Source organism: Elephantulus edwardii, unplaced genomic scaffold (assembly GCF_000299155.1).
Source record: "Elephantulus edwardii isolate Elephantulus edwardi_28Jun2011 unplaced genomic scaffold, EleEdw1.0 scaffold00014, whole genome shotgun sequence".
NCBI lineage: Eukaryota > Metazoa > Chordata > Mammalia > Macroscelidea > Macroscelididae > Elephantulus > Elephantulus edwardii.
In genome coordinates this window covers 26511187-26537623 of record NW_006399764.1, presented here as the reverse complement: position 1 = coordinate 26537623, position 26437 = coordinate 26511187, and the positions used below count along the sequence as shown (strand labels likewise).

The 26437-nt window shown below is 40.3% G+C and overlaps 1 protein-coding gene and 1 pseudogene across 1 annotated transcript in view; both read left to right on the top strand.

Annotated features, from left to right (window-relative positions):
- Window positions 1–26437, top strand: part of KIAA1432 (KIAA1432 ortholog) — a 96651-nt gene that overhangs the window by 4899 nt on the left and 65315 nt on the right. Inside the window, 1 exon segment of the mRNA XM_006903579.1 lies at window positions 24385–24492. Coding sequence (XP_006903641.1) covers window positions 24385–24492 — 108 coding nt within the window.
- On the top strand, window positions 2366–3158 carry LOC102867624 (annotated as a pseudogene).

The window sequence follows — 26437 nt, the reverse complement described above, 5'->3', positions numbered from 1 at the left end:
AAAGTGCCATCAAAGTGCTCCTTGGAAGCAAAAATGACAGAGCTCTGTGTCTCATACTTTGGGCATGTTGCTAGGAAAGGCTATTCTTTGGAAAGGGACCTCATGCTTGGGAAGTTGGAGGGTCAGTGAAAGAGGAAGATCCCTAATGAAATGGATTGACACAATGACTGCAGCAGTGCACTCAAGTGTGTCAGAGATTGTGAGGATGGCACAGGAGAGGCCAAGGTTCAGATCTGTTGTTCATTGTATCATTATGAGTCATATTTGACTCAACAGCATTTAATAACAATTGTGCTTGTATTGGAATTGATCCATATAGATCTATATTCTAGAAAGAGATGATGGTGATGATATGTGCCGTGGAGTCAGAACAGATTCAACAAACCTTCTAGGGAGTTTTCAGAGGTAGTAAATCAATCACAGGAGAGGAGATTGCCCATCTTTCTCCAGCAGAGCAGCTGATGGATTAACTACATGTTGTTGGGTTGGCAGCACAGCTTCTTATCACTAGACAATCTATCTTTCTATCTCTCTATCTATCTCTCTGTCTATCTGTCTATCCATCCACACAGAGAGAGAGAGAGAGGTGTTGTATATAATGTGCGTAGCTTGAGAAGCATTTTTAAAATGGACACTAAGGTCTACATGTTTTAAAGTCAGGAACAGTAAGCATCATGGTTGTATCCTTTATTTGTTCAGTCTTGTGCTGGGCAAATAATCTGAGAAGGTGAGAAACAGGAGAATTTATATCAGAATTGGAAGACTTCTTAAGAACTTGTAATATGCTGTTTACCTAGTCTTGCTTGCTAAAAGCAAAAAGGACTTGAAGCATTTGTTCATGAAAATCAAAGGCTAGCCTTTACTATGGATTACATCTAAATATAAAGAAAGGAAAAATCTTCACTACTAGACCAATAAGCAATGTCATGATAAACAGAGGTTGATGTAGTCAAGGATTTCATTTTTCTTGGCTCCATAGTCAATAACCATGAAAACAGCATCCAGGAAATCAAATGATGTGTTACATTATTTAAATCTCCTGCACGTGGCCTCTTTTTTTGACAAAGAAGTCATTTGAGGACTAGATATGCCCGACTGAAGCCATGATTATCTTCAGCAGTATCTGGGAATGCTGGACAGTAAATAAGGAAGACTGAAGAACTGATGACTTGAATTATGATGATGGTAAAGAATGTTGTCTAATCCATGAACTGCCAAAAGGACAAACAAAAACATATAGCTGGCAGGCTCTTTAGATGTGAGTTTGTCAAGACTTTATTTCATACATTTTGTCAGTGTTGTCAAGAGAGATTAATCCCTAGAGAAAGACATTGTGTTTAGTAAAGTAGAGGGTCCTCAAAAAAGAGGAAGACCCTCAACGAGATACGTTGACACGTGACTACAACAACGGCTCAGACATGGCACTGGTTGTGAAGATTGCACAGGACCGTGCAGTGTTTAGCTTTGTCCGTGGGGTCAGCGTGAGTCAGACCTATGTTTACAACACCTCACAGCAGCATCTGAGGAGAGAAACAATCCATCCTTGCCCTTCTCCCCAGCATCCAACTCCATTCCCAAATGTATATACTCTGCAAGTCATTTGTTCATATTTCAGGAGTCTCAAACCAGCTCCAAATCTAGAAGCTTGGACCATCTACATCAAGTACAGACGAGACTTTACGCCCTGAAGTAAAAACTCCTCTTCATCTGTGGACATATGAAACCTACAGGTTACCTGCTTCTAAAGTACAATGCAGAGTAAGCGCAAAGCAAGCATTTCTTTCACAGAAGGGAGAAGTTGAATGGAATGAAATGATAACACCCACCAAACAACTCCAAAACTCAAGACACATGATAAGCTGTCCTTGTTCACCCATGGCGGCCCACCCTATGGATTCTGAGTTGATCTGGCCATCATATCCACCTCCCAGACCCTCTATGGTGACAGTTCTACTCCCTAGGCTTTGTTCTTATTGCTAGGTGCCATGGAGTCATCTACAACTCTCGGCAACTGAGTGAATGACAGAGTTGAACTTTGGCCCAGCTTGAGCTATCCTCCTGATCTGTGATATGTGGGAACCCATTGTGGCAGCCAGGTGGTAGGTTTTCTCAGTGATAACCTTTGTGGCTTCTGTTGGCCTGTCCCATCTCTCAGCACACCTTATCAGCAACCCCACGGTCTGGAATTGAGTTGGCAAAAATCAAACTCCCACCTTTTGGAACCATGAAGATCCTGCCTACCATCCCTACTTTTGCTTGCTTTTTAAATCCTTTTGTGTCTCAGAAGGTATTGACTTTTTCCGAGCTACACACAGCAGGGTCTATACAGTATTGTCCTGGGTAACTTAAAGCAGAAACTTGCACAATGTCTGGAGCCCTTGATGTCTTGCAGATGAAGGAGAAAGATGTCCTCAAATTCGTCGTGGCAGGAACACATTTGGGGCACCAACCTTAACTTTCAAATGGAACAGAACATCTGAAGAAGGAAAAGTGATGACATGTATATCATAAACCTGAAGAGGACCTGGGAAAACTCTTGGCTGCTTGGGCCTTTGTTGCCATTGAAAATCCAGCTGATCTCAGTGTCCTGTCCTCTAGAAATGCTGGCCAGAGAGCTGTTCTAAAGTTTGCTGCAGCTACTGGAGCCCCTCCTATTGCTGGGAGCTTCACTCCTGGAACCTTCACTCCTGGAGCCTTCACGAACCAGATCCTGGCAGCCTTCCAGGAGCCTCATCTTCTGTTGTTACTGATCCCAGGGCTGACCACCAGCCTCTGACAGAAGCATCTACGTTAACTTGCCCACCATTGCCTTGTGTAACCCAGATTCTCCGCTCTGTAGACATTGCTATCCCATGCAACAAGGGAGCTCACTCTGTGGGTCTGATGTGGTGGATGCTAGCCCAGGAAGTCCTGCGCATGCATGGCACAGTCTCCTGGGAGCGCCCGTGGAAGGCCATGCCTGATCTGTACTTCTACAGAGGTCCAGAAGAACTTGAAAAGGAAGAGCAGGCTACTGCTGAAAAGGCTGTGACAAGGCAGGAGTTTCAGGGAATGTGGATGGCCCCTGCTCCTGAACTTACTATTGCTCAGCCTGAGGTTGCAGACTGGTCTGAAGGCAGGTGCCCTCCGTGCCTATTCAGCTCCCTGCTGAAGTCTAGAGAGGTCAGCAGCCCACACTGCTCAGGCCCTGAGTGGGTTGGAGTGGTCTTAAATTGTCTTTTTCAGTCTTTTAAAAAGTGGAAATAAGGTTGATGGAAAATGACAATATGTTTTGTAAGGTTGAAACAAAAAAAGATTGACTGAAAATACACTGTACACTAATCCTGCCTCATTAACATTACTGAGACTCCCATTTCCAGATAGGATGATAATCACAGACTTAGAGTGTAAGATTTACAACTCTTTATTTTGGGGGGAACCAATTTAATCTACAGCAGGTGCTTCTAAACCCAAGGCATTCTTGGAATTTAAAATATCTCTTGTGTCTTTCGAATTCCCATCCTACACACAATTCCATTTCATAGAAATGCTAGGGCCAGTTCAGTACTTTAAGACAAAATATGGAAAAGGTTAGGGCTCAGGGAATGTATATGTATGTTCAGAGGTCTAGAGTGGAATACCTTCCAGATGGCTTCACAGTCCATATTATTGAGAACCTTCAGCTCTGGGCTTCAGCTTTGTCATTTGAAAGCTTGAGTTTTAGACCAGATGCTGCTGCTGTCTTTGAGTATGTAACTGCAGTGAGCGAGTCAGTGAGTGGGAAAAGGGGCGCCAGAGTCTAGTTTCTGTCGCCTCTCCATGAGATAGGCTTTTTCATGCTCTAAAGTTTTAATTTTGTTTTAAAATTTTTCCCTCTATAATTATGTAAATTAGACTAAGGAAAATGGACTTACTTTGAAAATGTATATGTCTTATACTGGTTTCATAGGGCTGCTGCCTCAAAATACCACCAAACTGGGTGGTTCCTGCATGTGGCCAGGGCCCACGGCTGAGGGCTTGGACTTGTCAGGTAGCCACTGGCATTCCTTTCCGATCCTGCAGTGTGCCTTTGCTTGACTCTTTTCTCCTTGGTATCATTCTGCGTCTCATCTCTTGTGAGGACGGCACTCAGGTTTTATATGACCTAGCCTGTCCTGATGTGACCTGACATTAACTCATTTGATAGCATGTTCTAATACCCTCTTTCCAAACAAGATGTTCTTGACAGCTGCTCTTAGGGCCTCAACATGTAGCATTATAAGACCTATTTCCAAACCCAGGTCTCTTTAACAGGTGCTAAGAATTACAACTTCCACATATCTTTGGAGGACACAATTGAATTCATAACATCATGTAGGTAATTAAGAAACTATCCTTTTTTAGAGTGATTCCATTAGAACATTTTCACTGAGAACATGAAAGCTCGATTTTTGGGAGAACCAAATCTACAGAATAAAGTAAATTTTGGAGATCTAAACTGAAGAAGAACTTTGTGGAGTTGAGCTGTTGGTTCTCTGTGAGGCCTTTTGAAGACAGGTAGAAACATGTTTAAAGAAATGAGAGGATGCAATAAGGTTTGCTTACTTGAAGTTTTACTAGGCGTCACTGAGTTCTAAAAGAGCTGGGGACATTGTTTTGTGTCATGTAGGTACTCTATAGTTGGTCTATAGTTCTGTTAGAGCCTTATCATGTATTACCCTAAAAACCTAACCTTTATATAAGATTGTGTGTTACTGAGTTTCAGGCAACCAATTCACTTGCATGTTTATATATTGATGAATTGTACCAAGGGATAGGAATTCTCTTCCATTCATAGCAATCCCTTGCAACAGAGTAGAACTCTTGTGTGGTTTCATGGATGTCATCTTTCAAATTGCCAAGTATTTCTTCTGTGGAGCTGCTGGGTGGGTTTGAACTGCCAACCTTGAGGTTATTAGCCAGGTGCTTAACTATTTGTGTGACCAGGGCTTCTTTTCATAAGGAGTAACTTATTTTCTGGTTTTAAAATGAGGGTTACATTTTTTAAAAGAAAAAATAGCCTTATGAAAGCAAAGTATGTTTAACATTCAGAGAAGATCTATCACTAATTCTACTTAAATTATTAAAAAAAAAATTAAAATAGGAGAATAAGGAACACTCCCAGAGGCATTCTGTGAAGCAAGAATAACCCTAATAACAAAACCAGGCAAAGATATTACAAAAAAAGAAACTACAGACCAGTATCTCTCATGACTATAGATGTGGAAATCCTTAACAAAATAATGGCCAGTAGAATCCAACAGCATATCAAATAACTCATCACGACCAAGTAGGATTCGTAACTGGTGCGCAAGGATGGTTCAACATAGAAACAACGTAATTCATCACGTTAAAAATCAAGTAATAAGAACCACATGATTCTAGCTATTGATGCAAAAAATGCCTTTGACAAAATCCAGTACCATTTCCTGATTAAGACAGCAAAATAGGAATAGAAGGGGAAATTTCCTCAGCATAGCATATATGCAAAACCAAGAGCCAATATTACTCTCAGTGGAGAAAGACTAAAAGCATTCTTCTGGTGGACGGGGACCAGATAAGGTTGTCCACTGTCACCACGTTTATTCAGTATTGTATTGGAAATACTTACTAGGGCAATATGGCAAGAGAAGGAAATAAAAGGTATCCAGCTTGGCAAAGAGATGGTGAGACTGTCACTACATGCAGATGACATGATAGTATACACAGAAAACCCCCAGGACCCAGCAGAAAAACCCATTAGAGCTAGTAGACCAAGTTAGTAGAGTGGCAGGGTTCAAGATCAGTTTATAAAAGTCAGTGGGATTCCCTAGAGTAACAAAGAAAACACAGATAAGGAGATTAAGAAAGCAATACTATACAATAGCCAACAACAAATTGAGATATTTAGGAATAAACCTAACTAGAGACACAAAAGACCTTTACAAAGAAAACTACAAAACACTTTTGTGAGTAACAGAAGACCTAAATAAATGGGAAAAAATGTTCCTTATGTATAGATAGGAAGACTCACTATAGTGATAATGACAGTCCTTCAGAAAGCAGTCTATATATTCACTACAGTCGCAATACAGATACCAAATTCCTTTTTCAAAGAGATAGAAAAGACAGTTGGCAAGTTTATTTTGAGAGGAAAGAGACTTCAAATAAACAATGCACTTCTGAAAAACAGGAATGAAGTGAGAGGCATAGCACTCCTTCATCTTAAAACCAACCACACAGCTCTTGCTCTTGCTGTCGTTTTCTGCCGATAGCTTCTGCTCATAGCTTGTTTTAAGATTTGGGTTCATCCCTGTCTTTTCCAGGGTCCTTTACCCCTTTGCCCTCTTCTATCTTTTTCACGTCATCTCATCTGTGTGGCTTAACCTTGTACTAGCTATGCTTTTGTCTTATTACCTTAATAAAACTTTGTACTTGTTTTGATAAAAAACAAACAAACAACAACAACCTACTACGCAGCTATAATAAGCAAAGCAGCATGGTACAGTGACAGGCACACAGACCATTCAAACTCAATCAAGAACCCAGAAATTTATCTATCTATCTAGGGTCAGCTGATACTCAAAAAGGAAATAAAACCCATCACATGGGGAAACAACCACCTTTTTAACAAATAGTGCTAGTAAAACTAGACTATTATGTGCAGAAAGCTGAAGCAAGATGCATACCTCTCACCATAAACAAAAATCAACTCAAGGTGGATCAGAGACCTAGAAGTAAAGCCCAAAACCATAAAGATCGTAAGAGACAAAGTAGTACCAAGCTTAGAAGTCCTAGCCCGTTGTATAAAAAGGCTGACAAATACCGCCAGAAATACACAACCAGGAGAGGATAAAATTGATGCATAGGACCTCTTAAATATTATATCCCTGTGTACGTAAAAAACGTATTCCCGCAGGGTGAAAAGAAAACCTGCTGACTGGGAAAAACATTTGACAACACCATTTCAGACAAGGGTCTTAAAACAAAAGTTTACAGAATTCTACAGGGTCTCCACAAGAAAAAGACTGATAACGCAAAGACCTTTCACAGAGAAAGACCTTTGGATGGCCAACAAACACATGAAGAAATGCTCAGAATCACTGGCAGTAAGAGAGATGCAAACAAAACCACAATGAGATCCCATCTCACCCCAGTAGCAGCAGCAAAGTTTTAACAGGACGGCAAGCAGTAAATGTTGGAGAGGATTTGGAGAGATAGGAACTCTCATTCACTGTTGGTGGGATTGTAAAATGGCAAAACCACTCTAGAAGGCAGTTTGGTGTTTCCTTAAAAAGCTGAACACTGAAGACTTGAATCTACCAGATGTTCCTCTGGAGAAGGAGAGGCAGTCCCCTCCTGTGCCAGTCAGATCCAGTGTGACAGTACACAACAAGGAAAAAAAAAAAAAGGCTGAACGTAGAAATTCCATATAACCCAGCTTGGAATATATTCCAAGGAAATTAGAACTGAGACACAAATGGAGATTTGTATACCAGTGTTCATAGCAGCATTCTTCACCATCGTAAGAACATGGATTGGAAGTGGCATCCACTTCCGTAATAGCTTGCCTCCGGAAACCCTATAAACCTGGAGAGAGGATGAAAGACACCCAAGCATTGAGGACTCTCCTTCATAGGGTCGCCATGAGTCGCCTGCAACTCGATGGCACTTAAAAACAGCAACAAACAAGAACATGGAAACAGCCCAGATGTCCAACCACAATCAGATGGATTGAGAAATTATGGTACATTTGCGTGATGGAATACTACGCAGCACACAGGAGCAATAATTTAGAAAATTACTACATAATTTGGGAGCAAACTAACTTAGATTCATAAGGATAAATGCTGTATAAGACTATTACTGTAGAAATAGGTAACTGGTAAAACTTATATGATGATTCAAGGAGGAGGGGATAGGAGCAGAGTGGTGAGGATAGGCAAGGGAAAAATATTGAGTCGCACAATTTAATGGGCGGAGGGAGCGGTGGGTAAGGGAGATGGGAAAGATTCGGCGGGGATCTGCAAAGACTGGGCCATGGTGGGCATATTTCAATGTTGATTAATTTTATAAAAAATAATGGGAATATTGTATGAAACAATGTGAATGATAGTGTGAAAAACAATGTATTTGAACTTTGTAAGTAAACCAATCTAAAATAACATTTTTTTATTTAAAAAATGTTTAATAGTCTAAACTAGTTGTTGTAATGCTCCCAAAGAATTACTCACTGTAGATTTTTTAATTACTTGTAAAGCTATGGAAACATTAAACTAAAACTAACCTGTATACATTATGTCATTTCATGGATATTCTAGTGAACTTGTATATACACTCCTAAGTCTGCTGTCATTTCACTCATGGGACTCTTCCACTGGGCTTTGGGAGCTAAAATCTTGCTGGGAGCAGACTGCCTCATTTTAGTCCTGTGGAGCAGTTGGTGGATTCAAACTGCTTGTCCCTAGGTTAGCAGCCCAATGCGTAATACTCTGTGCTGCCAGGGCTCTTATTACATACTCCAAGTAGCTATTTGAAATTCACTTGTCACAGAGTTGTAGAGTTTTTGTTAGGTGCCATCAAGTTGCCTGCAACTCAGAGGGACCTGTGAACAGCAGATCTGAACTGTTCTCATTTCTGCACCATCTTTACCATGTCTGATATGCTCAAGCCCATTTTTACAGCCACTGTGTCAGTTCATCTTGTTGAGGGTCATCTCCTCTTTCTCAGACCCTCCACCTTTCCCAGCATCTTGTCTTTTTTCAAGGCCTGGCCCCTCCTGACAACATGCTCAGAATACACAAGACAGGGTCTCACCATCCTTGACTCTAAGGAGCACCCTGGTTGCACTTTCTCCAAGATATATTTGTTCTCTTGGCTGTCCACGAGGTAATTCAGTAACTCCAGCACCACAACTCAGAGGCATCAATTCTTCTTCTATCCTAATTCATTGTCCAATTTTCAGATGCATAGAAAGTACTGTGAAACACCATGGCTTGGGTCAGGCACACCGTAATCTTTAAATTTGCTCCAGCACACTGACGTGAGGGAGCCACTGTGGCTAAGCTCTTGTAAACTCACTGAAAGGATGTTGGTTTGACCTTACCAGCCACTCCATTGGAAAGAGACTTGTCAGTCTGCTTCTGTTAGATTACAGGCTTGAAAACACTGTGGGCCAGCTCTGCCCTGCCTGATGTAGTCACTGTGAGGCGAATTGACTCCCTGGCCATGGGTAAGTTAATGTAAAAAAGCTTATTTGGGGTCACTGGGTCAGAATCAATTCTGTAGCAGCTATTAGCACTTGATGATTCTGCTTCGTTTTGAAAAATACTCAGTCATCTACAACAGGAGTTCATTGACATATTTTTGGAGTCAGAGGAAAGGATGAGGATATTAAAAAATATTTCAGTATATATTAACTAGGTTGGGGTGGTAGAGATGGGGCTTCGGTGATGATGTATTTCTGCCTAGGTGTTGTGGAAAGACCATAGAGCAACTTTGAGGCTGAAGCTGCCATTTGAAGCACATTATGATTTCTGAGTGACTTGCTTCTGTGTGAGATGAATTGTGTTTTATGCTGTATCAGAGGCCCTAGGATTAGTACTTTAATGTGATGCTTAGTTGTGAATATGAACCAGAAAATTATATGTTAGAATGCTGTAGTTCTAAATTAGATGCATAGACATATCAATTTTCCAGTCATTGATGAGTGCAAATGTAAATTATCTTCAAATGCATTTTAAAAATAATGCAAAAGGTAGTCTGAGTAGGCAATATATGAAATGAGCAAGAGGCATGATAAATAAAAAAAAATTATTTTGTCCGAAGATGTGAGTGTGTTATATGAGAAATGGAAACCTGTGCGAGGAGGTGGCTGGTAACAAGCCGAACGAGGCAGATAATCACTGGGCGTGTGAAAGGAGAGCTGCGTTTGAGTCAGCCTGAGCAGTAACTTGGCGTTCCTGTGGGGTACACTAATAATGGGGAGGACCTGAGACAGTGTTAGAAGAACCAAGGTGTGGATCACATGTGTGCTAGGCTGTGTTAACTTTGGGCAAGCCACATCACTCACATTTCTGTTTTCCAACACCACCAGTTTTACCTTTCCAGCTTTGCCATATTACTCCCTACTTGAATTTTTTTTAAGAAAAAAACAACTTTATGTGCTAAAAGGGGAGGGAGGAGGAGGAGATTTGTTTGCCTTTCTGTGCCCTGATTTTCCTCAGATGGAACCCCAGCTCCTTGCCCTCTAGTGTACTGCTTTATTAACTCACCTTCTCAGACATCTTCTATGGTTCATTGTCGGTTAAAGGATAAAGTTCAAACTCCTTAGTCTCAGAGCCATTCCACCCGCCTCCCCTCTGCCTATCAGACTGTTATCTGTCCTTTAGCTTCTGTTGAAATCTTTCTTTCTCTGTGAGTCATTCTTTGGCTATCATGAACCAGAAAAGCGTTGTATGTGCTTTGCTTTTCAAGTCAGATTATGAATTTTTTGAGTTCAGCAATAATCTTATTTCTGGAAATAAACAATCAGGAGTGCAGAGAAGTGTGACAGATTGGCAGTTTGAACCCACCAGGGTGCACCTCAGAAAGCAAGCCTGGCAACCTGCTCCCATTCCCTACACCTACATGGTTGTTGGGCATTCGAATCAACTGCACAGCAACTAATGGCCGTATAGTGCCTCGTACAAAGTACAGGATGACTAATAATTCTTTTAAAAATAAATTCATAAATAATTTATTATATCTGTCTTATTTTTAAACATGTGGTGGTGGTAGGTGCTGTTGAGTTTGAGTACAACTCTTAGGGACCCTAGCAACAACAGATGGGAACCCTTCCCTATGCTGTGCCATCTTCACAATCTCTGACACACTTGAGCTCATTGCTGCAGTCACTGTGTCAATCAACCTGGTTAAAAATCTTCCTCTCTTTCATCATGATGTTCTTCTCCAAGGAATAGCCTCTTTTAGCAACATGCCCACAGTATGTGAGAAGAAGGTTCCTCATCCTTGCCTCCAAGGAGCACTCTGGCAGCACCTTCTCCAAGACATACCTGCTTGTTCTTTTGGCAGTCCATGGGATATTCAGTACTTTTCTTCAGCACCACAGCTTAAAGGCATCAGTTCTGTTATCTTACAGTCTGGACTCTATGAAGAAGAATGTGGCATAACAATTAAAGGAAGACTCATCAATAACCTTCCATTATGCACTTTGCTGAACGATAGGACTTGAAGGTCTTACAGCAGAGGATCGAAGACTACACATTTCAATATGGATTGCATCTCAGGTGTCAAAAAAAACAAAAATTCTCACCACTGGACAACATCATGATAAAATGAGAAAAGATGGAATCTGTCAACAACTTCATCTTACTTGGACCCACAATCAAACGGTTGGTACCAGTAATCAGACTAGGAGATATTTTTCCTTGGGAAAGTCTGCAGTCAAGGACCTCTCCAAATTATTGAGGAACAGTGATGTCAGTTTGAGAACTAAGGTGTGCCTGATTCAGGCCATGGTCTTTTTCGTTTTCAAGCATAAAACTTTAAAAATATTAATAGTTAGAAAATCTTTAAATGTTAATATATAATAAAAAAGAAAGACAATTAAATTAAAACTTAACAAACACAGAAAGCCTAAAATGAAAGATATTTATATAAATGAAGAAAAAGACCATTTTATTGTCTTTAATGAATATGGAGTGGTTCAAGAGCTCAACTCATAACAGACAGGTCAGCAGTTTGAATTTGACAGCCACCCTTGAGAGAGGTGTGGCAGTCGGCTTCTGTAAAGAGTTGTTGTGGTTATGTGTTGTCAAGTAGGACCAACTCAGCTGACCCTGTAGAGGTTTTCAGAGGCTTTTAACACAGGAGCAGATTGTCCATCTTTATCCTGTGGAGTGACTGGTTGATTCGAACCTCATGCCTTCAGGTTGGTAGTGAAATACCACTAGGCTACCATAGCAGCCTCAGAAAAACATGGGACAATTCTCCTTTGCCCTGTAGAGTACTGTGAGCTAGAATCAAATGAATAGGTTTAGTTTGGCTTATTGCTTTTAATTACATACAGTCCAAATTGGATAAGCAAGTGTTATATATCCTACTTATTAGATAATCTGAAGTTTATCCAGATTTATGCTAGTATTCAGGCATAAAGAACCCAGTTGAACCCCTAGTTCCTAATGTGTTTACATTGACGTGTGGAAAAGCTCACAAAAAGTGGAACACTAGAAACAAATATAAAGTGAGGGGCCATTTCAAACCAACTCCAGGTGCTTTTGAATCATTTACATGATCCAAATAATAAATTGAGTTTACTGTAGGTACTTTATGTTACTTTGTAACCAAGAAAGAAAGGTTACATACCAATTGCGACCAAGATTAATTTTTTTAATTAATCTCACTTTATTCAGTTGCTTTCAGTCTGAGAAAAATGGCAACATTGATGCTCTCAACACGATTTTCTGGCATCTTGGGGTCAAACAAGGTTTTTAAAGAGGGTGGTTAAGGGAAATGGTTAAGAAAGAAGGAATGTGGGGGCGTCCAGAGGGAAGTTTCCAGGATCTGGTATGATTTTTTTTGTTCCTTGATGTTTCTTCCTGCGATATTTGTTGCATTTGCTTATTTTATGTTGCAAGTAGGTAGCTATCTGGCTTCTTGGCTGATACTACATTCTTCAAGTAATTTCTCAGTGAATGTTGCAGTGACTTGGTCACAAATCCTTAGATCCTGGAATAACAGTTTCACAGCTAGCTAATCAGTCAGGTTAATGGACCTTAAACAGGCGTCATTTGACTGTTGTCCTAAACCTTGGCACTCGTGTCTGAGTAATCAGGTTAAATGACCTTTACTACTGTCCTAAAGTTACAGACATGTCTCAGCTCCTCCTGCCATCAGTCTGAAGAAAGGTCTTCCATTTGTCTTAAACCTTTCATTCTGGGCGCAGATCCTTGCACTGACTCTTCAGTCTAACTTTAAAAGAGATTTCCCTTTTACAATATGTTTCTATCTTTACCATAAATGGAAAGCTAGTACCACTTTCAAGAATAGAAGTTACTCTATCGGTGAATACAATGAAAACAATGTTATGAAAATTCAATTTACTGCCAAAGGCTCTGCTCCCTTGTTAGAAGGAGCTGGTAGCGGGTGCTCGGGAGGTGTGTAGAAGGAAACTGGCACCTTGCTCAGATTCCCTCCTTACCTAAGTCAAAAGTATTGTTGAAAATGGATTAAAGGGTTTTATCTGTACATGGTTAAAAAATATTTGTGTGTGTATGTGCACGCCCTAAAATAGTGGTAGGAGAAATACGTCATTAAAACATAAACTAAGCAATTTATTGCATTAAATGGAATCATTTTAAAAATGTATTTCTGGTTTATTTTTACACTGATACTATCCATTTTGAATATTGGAAACTATTCAGAATTTTTACTTAGCACAAAATAAGAAAATTTCTTATTTCAAATGTTTTTCTCATGAGCAGGTATCACTTGATTGGAAGCACGATTTCCTAGCTTTCCTTAATTAAGTTCAAGTTGTTTTACTCTGGGGTCCTGTCTGAAGCCTACCTAAGCATTATCCCTGATTTCACTTACTCATTGTGAATCCAGGCTGTAAATCTTTAATAAGAGAAAAGACGGCTCATCTTTCTGCCTCCAAACAGCTAGTGGATTTGAACTTCTGTAGTCTGTAAGGCATTGTGCTGCTAACCCAAAGGCCACACCTCTCTGCTGGTTCAGATCCACCGGCAGCTTTCTTGGGGAAACATTGGCAATCTTTCATGCAGGGAAGAAACGTGTATACTGTGTGTGGTGAGTTCAGGAGTGTATGTTCAGGAGAGTAAGGATTCTGAAACACCAGGACAGGGCCAGGTTACAGCAGTGCTCACGGGGTTGCTATGAGTCGTGGTTGACTTGATGGCACATAACAGTAATTAAAAATATAACGACTGTGGGGAGACTGTTCTTTCCCACTGGTGTTTTGAATGACTTCCAGCCCGTGGGGTTCCTCCTCTGGCACTGTCAGACAGTCTCCTGCTATATTATTGAACCAATGGAAGACCAACTGTGGTTGCTCCCAACTCAGCAGTAATGAGTTCAGTTGAGTTAACCTTTGGATTAACAGCTGGAAACTTTTGCATGGATTTACTTGCAAAATGTTGGATGTAAATATGCATTGGGTCTACTGTGGTCGGCGAGCTAATGCGAAACCTATACTTGGACCAAGAGGCAGTCGTCAGAACAGAGCAAGGAGACACTACATGGCTCAAAATCAAGAAGGGGGTCATGTATTTTGTCTCCATACCTTTTCAATCTGTGTGCAGAACAGATCATCCGAGACGCTGGGCTGTACAAGGAGGAATGTGGCATCAGGATTGGCAGAAGAGTCATCAACAACCTGTGTTATGCAGAATGACACAACTCTGCTCGCTGAAACTGAGGAGGACCTGAAGCGCTTGCTGCAGAAGGTCAAGGACTGCAGCCTCATATATGGATTGAAGCTCAACATCAAGAAAACAAAGATTCTCACCACTGGGCCAATTGGCAGCATCAGTATGGATGGTGAAGAGATTGAGATAGTTAACAGTTTTCATTTGCTTGGCTCCACAATCAACACTCTTGGTAACAGCAGCCAGGAAATCAAGAGACGAATTACATTGGGAAAATCAGCTGTGAGGGACCTCTCAAGAGTACTGAAGAGCAGTGATGTCAGGCTGGAGACTAAGGTGTGCCTGATCCGGGCTATAGTCTTCGCAGTTACGTGCTATGCATCAGAGAGTTGGGCAGTGAATAGGGATGATAGAAAGAGAATTGATGCCTTTGGTGCTGGAGAAGAGTATTAAATATACCATGGACTGCTAGGAGAACAAACAGGTTTGTCCTAGAGAAGGTGAAGCTGAAATGGTCCTTGGAGTCAAGGATTCTGAAGCTTCATCTGACATACTTTGGGCATGTTGCAAGGAGGGGCTGGTCCTTGGAGAGGGACATCATGTTTTGCAGAGTGGAGGGGCGGCGAAGGAGAGGAAGACCTTCGATGAGATGGATCGATTCTGTGACTGGAGTTGTGGGAATAAGTGCGTTTGGTATTTCTAGGTTGTCACAGGATAGAACGGCATTTAGAGCTCTTGTACATAGGGTCGCTATGAGTCACAAGCGACTCGATGGCACGTAACAACAACAACAGCAACTACTGTGGTTTAATTTTTTTTAACAATTTTATTAAGGTATAAAAATAATCTAGCTGATAGGTTTTCTTATCTGGCTACAAACGTTCAAGCAGCAAAAGACAAAATAAATGGATAGGACCTCATAACATTTAAATATTAGGGAACTCTTCTGATGTAGTGGATAAGGAGTTGAACTGCCAATCCAGTGGCAGGCTATTCCAATTCCCCAACTGCACACAGGGAGAAATATGGGCAGGCTCTCCCTGTGCAATTTATAGTCTCTGAAAATCCACTGGAAAGTCAGCTATGAGTTGGTTCAGGCTCCATGGCAATGAGAGTTGAGTTACAAAGGATTTTATCAACAAAGCTGAAGGACAGCCTGCAGATATGAGAGAAGAGTGTCAGGAACCGTTATATCACATAAAGACCTTACTGTTCAAAATATTTTTTTAAAATAAGGTTAGTGTATAAAAGGTTAGTGTAGTTACAAGGACAGGTCACCCTCATATGTGTAGGGATATTATCCTGTCATTCATAGCATTGTACTTCAATATAAAAACCCACTGCAGTCAGGTCTCTTCTGACTCAAAGCAATGCATTAGTGGGTTTCCAAGGTTGTAAATCTTTGAGGGAGAACATTCTCCTTGTTTCTTCCAAGAGTGGCTGGTGGGTTAGAACTATCAATCTTTTGGTTAGAAGTTATGCACTATACCATTTTGAAGTATTCCTTTTGATAATAAAGACATCATTTCTTTTCAGTATTTAATTTCCAACATGGTAGTCTGTGATTTTCCAATTCAGAATTACCAATACCAGCCCATTTGAGCTTACTTTTATATAAGCAGGATATCAATCTGTAAGTGTCCTATTTCATTTTTTACAACTTTTTATTTTCCTAGATTTATACTCTGAATGTTCTGTGTTCTGATTCTTAATGGATGCTTGAAACCATTTCTCCACATTTTTAATAGTGCTACAACAGCAGATGGGCATGCTTTGTTGATGGAACACTCCATCGAAATCATCAAGGCAATCCCTACTTTGATACTTCATTGTGCTCATGTGAAACCTATAAATAGATCAAGAAACAATTGTCCAAACCTAATAAGAGAAAACTACATACTTTAAAATCATGAAGGTGTCTACCAGGGTTGTATCCTTTCTCCTTACTTAGTCTATATGTTGAACAAATAAGAAGCTGGACTATGTAAAGAAGACTGTTGCATCAGGATTGGAGGAAGACTCATTAACAACCTGCATTATGAAGATGACACAACCTTGTTCGCAGAAAGTGACGGAGACTTGAAGCATTTATTGAAGAAGATTAAAGACTACATCTTTCAATGTGGATGACATCTCAACATCATGATGGATGAAGAAAAGGTTGACATTGTCAGCAACTTCATTTTGCTTAGGTCCACACTCAACACCCATGGTAGCAGCAGTCAGAAAATTAAAAAAAAAAAGTGTTTGGGAAAATCTGTCAAAGACCTCTTTAAAAAGTACTAAAGAGCAAGAATGTCAATTTAAAGACTAAGGTGCACCCGACCTAAGCCTTGTATTTTCAGTTGCTTCACATATATCAGAAAGAATAAGGAAGGCCAAGGAAGTATCAATGTACCATGTTATGAACTGTCAAGTTGGAACTAACTCACAGCTGACCCTCCAGTGGATTTTTAGAGGCAGTAAGTTACATGGGAGAAGACAGTCCATCTGGCAGAGCAGTTGGCAGAGTCAGACGATGTGCCTTTGGATTGTTAGAGCATCCATCTCCTTACCATTAAGCCGTAAGAACTACCATGGATTGTCAAGAAAACCCAAGTCTGCTTTAGAGGAAGTGCCTTAAACACAAGAATGGTGAAAATCATCTCCTAGACTGTGGACATGTTCTTAGGAGTGCCCAGTCCGGGGCTGGCGGGTGGGGGAACACATCATTCTGGGAAGGGCAGAGGGTCAGCGAAAGAGGACCCTTCAGTGAGCTAGATTGACACAGTGACTGCAGCAGTGGGCTTGAGATCGTGAGGACGGTGCAGGACAGGGCCAGGTTATAGCAGTGTTCACGGGGTTGCTATGAGTCGTGCTTGACTTGATTAGGACGATGGCGAGACTGCTCTTTCCCAGTCATGTTTTGAATGGCTTCCAGCCTGTGGTGTTCATCTTCCGGCACTGTCAGTCTGCTGCTATTAATATGGTTTCGGAGGGCCAATCATTTCAGAAAAACGGATGGTCAATCCTGCTTCCTACCTTATCTGTCATAGTCTGGAAACTCCACTGAAACCCATCCCCTGTAGGTGGCCCTGCTGCTATTTGAAATACCATTGGTATAGCTGCAAGCATCACAGCAACCCACAAACCACCACAGTATGACGGGCTGGCAGATGAGTGGTGGTGGTAAAAAAGTTTTTATATAGATCTTTAAAACTAATATGTATTTGACTTTATGTAGTTTGGAATCTGTATATAGTGTGCTGTAATGAAAAGTCTTGAGTGTGTGATTACGCACTGTGTGACTTTGAGTCTTCATTACAGATACTGTGATGTGCTGTTGCGGTATGGTGGGTTCTGCCCCACATACTATGGGCATGTTCTCAGGAGGGCCCAGTCCTTAGAAAAAGGCTCCATGCTGGGAAAGGCAGAGGTTCAGTGAATGAGGCAGAGTTAACTCATCTTCAGGGAGCTAGATTGACACAGTGGATGTACCAGCTGGCTTGTAACTGTGTGCAAGGAAATCTGAATTACAGAGCTTCAGCCCTATGTAGAATTTATGCGTAGGGATTGCCACCTGCACGTATGTACAGTTGTGTATAATTTCTTTTGTTTGTTTTGTGTGTCTATGTGTGCATGCACGCATACACTGGGATGTATGTAAGTTTGTATATTGTATATGTGGGTGTATGCTGGAGTGTATGTAAATATGTATATTATGGATTGGCTCAACAACTGACACTCTAGGTAATGTTGTTGTTGTGGTTGATTGCCTTTGAGTCAAGCATGACTCATAGAGACCCTATGAACAAAAGACCTGAAGCCCCTCTACAGCTATCGGCATTTATAAAAGTTTATAGAGTTTCCGGAAGCATGCTATTTAGGAAGTGGATGCCACTCCTGCTTCCAAACTCTTAGGAATATCAGCCAGGTAATCAAAACATGAATTAATTGCCTTGGGAAAGTCTGTTGTCAGAGAGGTCTCCAGAGTACTGATGAACAAACTGATTACTTTGAACAGTGGTACTGGAGAAGAGTATTGAATATACTATGGGACTGCTAGGAGAACAAACAGGTTCATCCTAGAGATGGTGAAACCAGGATGCTCCTTGGAGACAAGTATTCTGAAGTACCATCTGACATACTTTGGGCATGTTACAAGGCGGGACCAGTCCTTGGAGAGGGACATCATACTTGGGAGGGTGGAGGGACAGTGCAAGAGAGGAAAACCCTGGATAAGATGAATTGACTTAGTGACTGGGATAATGGGTAGATGTCAGGAGACAATAAGGGTGACTCAGGATAGAGCATATTTCAGGGCTATATTGTACATAGGGTGGCTATGAGTCATAGGCTATTTGACAGCACCTAACCACAACATATATGTATGTATGCTGGAGTGTGTGGAAATTTGTATACGCTGTGTGTTCAGGAGTGTATGTAAATAATGTCTATTGTGTATGTGTGCCGAAGAGTATGTAAACTTGTGGAATCACTTGAAAGTTGAAATGTCAGGATATTTCACAGATTTTCTAAATATTTTGTATGCGTCCAGATGTAAGATGCCATTCTTACACATGACCATGGTTCAGTTCTATGAAGTTAATAATTTTGTATTACCTTCTGATAAACAGATTGATTTGAAATCTTGACAGATATTCCTCAAATTCTTCTAAAGCTCTTCCACTTTTATTTTTTTTTACTTATTTTATTTTTTAATTTTTATTTATTTATTATTGTTTATTTCAGTGTGATGTTGTATCTCTCGGATAATCTCCCTCCTCTCCTTTCTTTTGAACTAACTGGCTTTTTAGTAAACTAAACACTTTTCTATTCTGTAAACAGTATGGATTAGGCCTTGATATCAAGAAAACAAAAACCTTTACAACGGGGCAATATTATGACAGATGAAAAATTGCAACGTTATAATAGAGAAAAGATTGATGTTGTTAACTTCCTTTTCCCTTCCTTTACTTACAATGATAGCAATAGTCTAGAAAGAAAAAAGACCTGTGTAAATACTCTGGGGCCCCCACAAGAAAAAGACTGATAACCCAATTACAAAATGGGCAAAAGACGTGGAAAGACTTGTCACAGAGGAAGACATTCAGTTGTCCAATAGGCATATAAAGAAGTGCTCCACATCACTGGCTATATGAGAGACGCAAATCAAAACCACAATGCGATACCATCTCACCCTAGTAGCAGTGGCAAAGTTTAACAGCACAGCAAGTAATACATGTTGGAGAGGATGAAGAGAGATAGGAACTCTCGTAAACTGTTGATGGTTGATGGGATTGTAAAATGGTACAACCATACTGGAAGGCAGTTTAGTGTTTCCTCAAAAAGCTGAACATAGAAATTGCATATAACCCAGCTATTCTACTGCTATCCTGAGAAAATTAGAACTGAGACACAAATAGATTTGTACACAAGTGGTCATAGCAGCGTTATTCACCATCTCAGGAACATGGAAACAGATCAGATGTCCAGCCACAATCAAATGAATTGAGAAATTGTACATTCACAAAATGAAATAGTATGCAGCATTCAGGAGTAACAATTTTGAAAATTACTACATGACTTGAGAGAGATTGGAAAGCATTATTGCTGCGCAAACTAACTCAGTTTCATATAAGGACATTATTTTAAAAATAGATAAATAGTAAAACATGTATGAGGATTGAGCTCGGGGGAGAGAGGAGAGCAGAGGGGTGAGGATGGGCCATGGGGAAATCATAGGGTTGCACGGTTTGGTGGATGGAGCGGGGTGGGGTAATGGAAATAGGAAAGATCTGGTGGGGATCTGGAAAGACACGCTAATGGTGGGCATAGTTCAATGGTGTTTAATTTTTTAAAACAAAATTAATGGGAATGATTGTATGAAACAATGTGAATGAAGGATAGTGGGAAACACAGTGTATATTAACTTTATAAGTAAACAACGTAAAATTAAAAACTAAGCAAAACCCAGCCTCTTACATGGCGGAAATCTGCTGTTGGGGTCTCCCCCTCGTGCTAGCTTTTGCCCCAAAGAGCTATCTTGTCAGTGCAAAGACCAAGGTCCATCAGATTTCAGCCTTGATATTTTCAGTTGCATATTACTGAAACTGTATCTTGTGTATACTTTGAAAACATTAGTTTTTATATTACTAATAACTACAGTTCAGAACTTAAAAACACAACAGAATGTACATAAGATGTTTCTTGTTAACTTCTTTTCTGTTTAACTGCTCGTTAACCAGAAACTTTTCTTTGAAAATCATCTGTCTATAACTTTCTCTGCTTTTATAAATACTCTGTGGTATATTTAAATGATGACTTTTAGGGGAGAGAAGGCATATAGGGGGTGTGGTTTTATTTTTTTGAGGTTTTGGGGTTTGAGGGTTTTTTTAAATAATATTTATGTGCAGTGGAGTGTTGATCTTGAATGTTGACAAAAGTGTGTGTACTGTGTAACCACTGCCTCAGTAAAGACTTAGAGCATTTTCGCCATCTCAGAAAGTTCCCTTGGGCCTTCCTCAAATATTTCAGCTCTGTATCCCTTCTCCCCCCTGAGACTGTTAAGCTGCACAAGTCCCAGCTCTGTACTGCCAGAGTTGAGCAGATCTTAAACTTTAGCAGAAAGTCATGTTACTGGTGTCTTAAGAGGAACTTATGAATAAATTAACCCAAGGAAACAGTTGAGAATTTAGCTCTGTAGTATTTTTACTAATGTGATCCTCAGACACAGAAACTATAATAAAACAGCTACATATATCTTAGATACTGATTATTAACACCAGCGGTCAGGAAATCAAAACTGCATTGGGAAAATCTGCTGTCATGGACCTCTCCAGAGTGCTGAAGAGCAATGATGTCAGTCTAGAGACAAAGGTGTGCCTAATCCAGGCCATGGTTTTCTAAATTACTTGTTATGCTTCAGAAAGTTGGAAAATGTCTAAAGATGACAGAAGAAAAATAGACACCTTCGAGTTGTGGTGCTGGAGAATAGTCTTGAACATACCATGGACTGACAAGAAAACAAATAGGTTTGTCTTGGAGAGTGTGAAACCAAGTCTCTCCTTGGAGGCTAGGATTTTGAAGCTCTACCTCATTTACTTTGGGCATGTGGCCAGGAGAGAATGGTCCTTGGAGAAGGACATCATGCTCAGAAGGGTGGACGGACAATGCAGGAGAGGAAGACCCCGGATGAGATGGATTAATACAGTGACTGGGGCAGTGGGGGTTGGTGTGTCAGAATTAGTAAGACTGGCTCAGGACAGAGAAGAGTTCAGACCTGCTGTACATAGGGTTGCTATGGATCGCAGGCGACTCAGCCAATGACATTCTATGCCAGAGGTTTGGGAGCAGGAGTGGCACCCAAGCATGGCTCTGGAAACTCTGTGAACTCTGATAAATGTTGATAGTTGTAGAGGGGCTTTCAGGCCTTTTGTTACTCGACTCTAAGGCAATCAACAACAACAACTGATTATTAAGTATCCAACACTTTAATAAATGCTGTATTAGTTATGCATTGCTAGCCAGTGAAATAGATTCCATTATTGCCTTTGGTTTGAAGCTGTAGAAACTGAAACCCAGGGGACATCAAGTAGTTTATCTGAGGTCGCAATACTCATAAATGGCCTAGCCAGTGTTTTCATTTTCCCGTTGCACCTTTCATTTCATTGCACTTCACAGATAATGACATGCTTTACAAATTCATGAGTTGATGCTAACCCAGGATTAAGCATGAATTGGCACCGTTTCCTAACAGTGTATTCTCATTTTGTGTCTGTGTCATGACTGGATCTTTCTCACACTATTTCAAGATTTTGGTACCTGTGAATTGCATTGTTGGTGAAGAATATTGAATATGCTGTGAACTGCCAAAAGAACAGACAGGTCTGTCTAGGAAGTGCATCCAAGAATGATGAATCAAGGATGATGAGACTTCATCTCCCATACTTGAGCATGTGCGTAGGAGGGCACAGGGCCTGAAGAAGGACATGCTTCGAAAATTAGAGGGTCAGTGAAAGAGGAAGACTTTCAGTGAGCTTTGACATATGACTGCAATAACAAAGGTGCAGTGACAAGTAGGGGGAATTAGGAGGATTATGGAGCCTTCCTTCACTTGTGGGAATACAAAACAGTACACCTATTGTAGGAAAGAGATTAATTACTCAAAAAATATAGTTATCATCATTTGACCCAGAAATTTCACTCCTAGGAACATTTACTCAAGGGAATTGAAATTTACATCCACACGATAGTATACAGAAATGTTTATGATCTATAACCAGGAGAGGATAAAATAGGTGAATGGGACCTCCTAAGAATCAAATCCTTATGCACATCCAAAACCTTCTCCAACAGGGTAAAATGGGAAGCCACAGACTGAGAAAAAGTATTTGGAATGACATATCAGATAAGGGACTTATATCTAGGACTTATAAAATACTTGAGCACCACAGCAAGATAAACAATCCAGTTGAAAAATGGGCACAGTATATGAACAGGCACTTCACCAAAAGAAGACATTCAGGTGGCCAACAAGCACATGAAGAAATGTTCAAAATCCCTAGCTCTAAGAGAGATGCAAATCAAAACAACTATGAGATATCATCTCACCCCAGTAAGAATAGTAAAATTTAACAGAACAGCAAGCAACAAATGCTGGCAAGGTGGTGGAGAAACTGGAACCCTTATTCACTGTTGGTGGAAGTGTAAAATGGTGCAACCACTGTGGAAGGTGGTATGGCACTTTCTCAAAAAGTTGCAAACAGAGATACCATTTGACCCAGCAATTCCACTACTGGGAATATACCCCAAAGAGACCATAACTGCCACCCAAGCAGGTATAAGCACACCCATGTTTATCGCGGCTTTGTTCACAATAGCAAGGAGTTGGAAACAACCTAAGTGCCCATCAACAAACAAATGGATAGAGAAGCTGTGGTATATTCACACAATGGAATACTGCATACATTGAAAAACAAGGAACTCATGCAATATTATTCAAAATGGGTGACCCTGGAGGACATTATGCTGAGTGAAATATCTCAGTCGCAAAAGGACAAATACTGCATAGTGCCACTGTTGTAAAACAGGACTGACATCAGGGTTGGGGGAGACTGACAAAAATGGGATAAATAATATATACTGCATTGAAACAGATGAGGGAGAGAACTGTTTAAAAGGGATATGTGATTAGGTATTCTTGTCATGTCAGAAGTCCAGAACGAAGACTGCGTAGTGGAGTGGACCTGGGGGGAGGGATTGTAAAACATTGGGGAACTTTTCTTTTACTTTTCAAAGAGAAGAGTGTACTGGGGGTTGGAGGGGTGGGCAGGGAGAAAAGTGCAACAATGAACGAATGGAAATCCAAAGTCCCTGTAAATTTTCATTAAAATTAACAAAACAAAACAAAAAAGATATGTTTATGCACTTCTTTCTCGTTCTGTTTTATGTAAAATTTTTCAAACCAGTTGCCTTTAGGTTGGCAGCGTGACCTTACCACTAAGGTGCCAGAGCTCCGTAACAACACTAACATTTCAGATTAGAGAATGAGAAGAAGTGCTTTGTATAACATAGTAGTGTTATGTGTGTACAGTTCGTTTATACACTCCCTAATCTACTTGAATTCTTACTTGACATTTAAAAAAGAAATTCCAAAATAGATTGTAAATTCTACTAACCTTTGTGGGCACTTCAAATCCACCATCCACTCTGGAGAAAGATTATCAGGCTCTTCATTAAAGCTTTATGATCTGTCTTTGATTGCACTTTGCAAATTACTGAACTTCTTTCAGAGTGCTCAGGATGGCAGGCCCCCCTTCCCTAGAGTTGGTTCCAGTTCATGGTAACTCCATTGGATTTCTGAGTCCATCTTTCTTGAGGAAGCTTTTGGATCTGAACTGCAGATCTTTTGGTTGGTAGTCCAACAGATGACACTTTAGGCCACTAGTCCTCCCTACTACAATAAGTTTTCTTAAATTTTGTTTGTGCCTATTTTTATGGAATATTAATTAATACAAATGCAACTGTTTCCTTCCAGCCTAGTGTGCTAATTGTAACCTACAAGGAACCTGCAAAATCATCTGCTCAGTTTGGATCCTACACACAAGCTGAATGGAGACCAGATAGCACCATGATAGCTGTGTCAGTAAGTAGATCTTCTGTTTTGATAGTGTTTTCCCATGAAATTATTACATTTCCTTTAACTTGGATTGTCTTCATTGTTTTTACACCCATGAGATTTCATCGACTGTTGATCAGAATCCCTGTGCTGACTCCTCTGTTCACATTGCCTATATATCATCTTCACTGACTCTCCAACTTCCTCTCATCCTTAGATGTGCTGTTTTTGTATTAGGGAGCTCTTGGGGCCTAGGCCAAAGGGAATCATACTGCTTCTCTAAAGGTCTGGCCTCTCTACCTGTTCTAATGCACGTACAATTCCAAGAGAGAAATGTGGTGGTCTTCTTCTTGATTTATAGCCTTGGAACCCCAGTAGAGAGTCATCTACGAGTTGGTTTTGACCTAGCAGCATTTAGGTGAGTTTAAATTGACAGTCTTAGGGTTTGTTCTTCTTGCTTTCCTATTTTATTGTAGTTAGTTTATTACATTTCTAGGCCTGACTTCCAGATTTCCTGTAAAAATAATGGATTTTATGTGTTCATTTAATAATTTCCAGAACTTGTTGCAAGTTGGAAAGAGTCAAAGCTTGACCTTCCAGCAGCTTTTCAGAGGGTGTGGACTGCACAAGAGGAGATGGCCCACCTTCCTCTCTTGGAGCTGCTGGTGGATTCCAGCTGCTCGCTTTTGAGTTGCCATTGCTATTCCTTCTCCTCTGGGCCACCAGAGTTAATCTCATAATATTACTATTTTGTCCACCTGGATCTAGTTTATTTCTGTCTTTTCTATTAATTTTGCCTCTTCAAATGATATTTTTATCACTTTTATCTGTAGTGTTGTAATCATCACATAATTTACAGCAACAGTGTGGGTAGCAGTATTGATCACCTCCTGTGTTGGTGTTCTATAATCAGTTTATGTAGATCCTCTTATCTAATCTGTTGATCAGCACATTGAAATAGACATTCTAATCCCTCATAATAGGTCAGGACATGAAGACTCAGAGGCATTACATTTTATTTTATTAATTTTTTTAATTAAACTAAATGGACAATATGAAGTGGAATCTATGAAGATGTGGTTCAGTTGATGAGAGCAGAAGAAGATTAGTTGGGCACATTTATAAATTTTACAAAAATGGAAGGTTTTAAAAAGATCTGTTGTTATTCATTATATTATTCATCAGCAAATACTTGAGATATGTTTGACTTGTTCATGTATTATTGAATCAGTATTTATGGTAAACTTCTTCCATTCTCTTGGGTCTAGCCATCATTATTTGTAAATTTTTATGGGATACAGAAGCTGGATATCTGACTTGCCTGATCACCTGATTGTTTCATAGCTTACAAATGGTAAAGTCTTACTGTGAATATTTTTAAAACAGATCTGGGATTGACTTTTTTAAAAAGGCCAACTACTGGGGTAATCGGGATGGGTGTGTCGGGGGCAGTGCGGTTGGCGCAGGATAGAGCAGGGTTTAGGGTTGTTGTGCATAGGGTCGCTATGTGTCGCAAACGACTCGACGGCACATAACAACAACAACCTTCAGTCACATACTGAATACTGAATAGCTTTGAACGTTAGCTTTAGGTGCTGTAAAAAGAGCAAGGGCAGCATGAAGGTGACCATAGCTGACCTCCACTAACTCTACAAGTGGGAACTGTCTCCATCAAGAACATCACAACACAAAACCAATTCCCATGATTCCATCACCATTCCTGCTGCTCTGCTGAGTCCAAAATCTGTTGGACTTAGCTACACAGACCTCATAGAGCCCTATTCATGACCATAAGGCTTATAGGGAAATTAATTAGGGAGATTACAACTCAGGCTGGCAATGGGATACAGTTTCTTGGTCAAGAAAGCTTCTAATCATGCTTACAGGCCCTTCAGTATTGCTGCTTTAGGCAAATGTTATAAAACTTAGGCCTGTCAGTTAAGATGTATTAGCACAGTCCCCTCTTCACAGA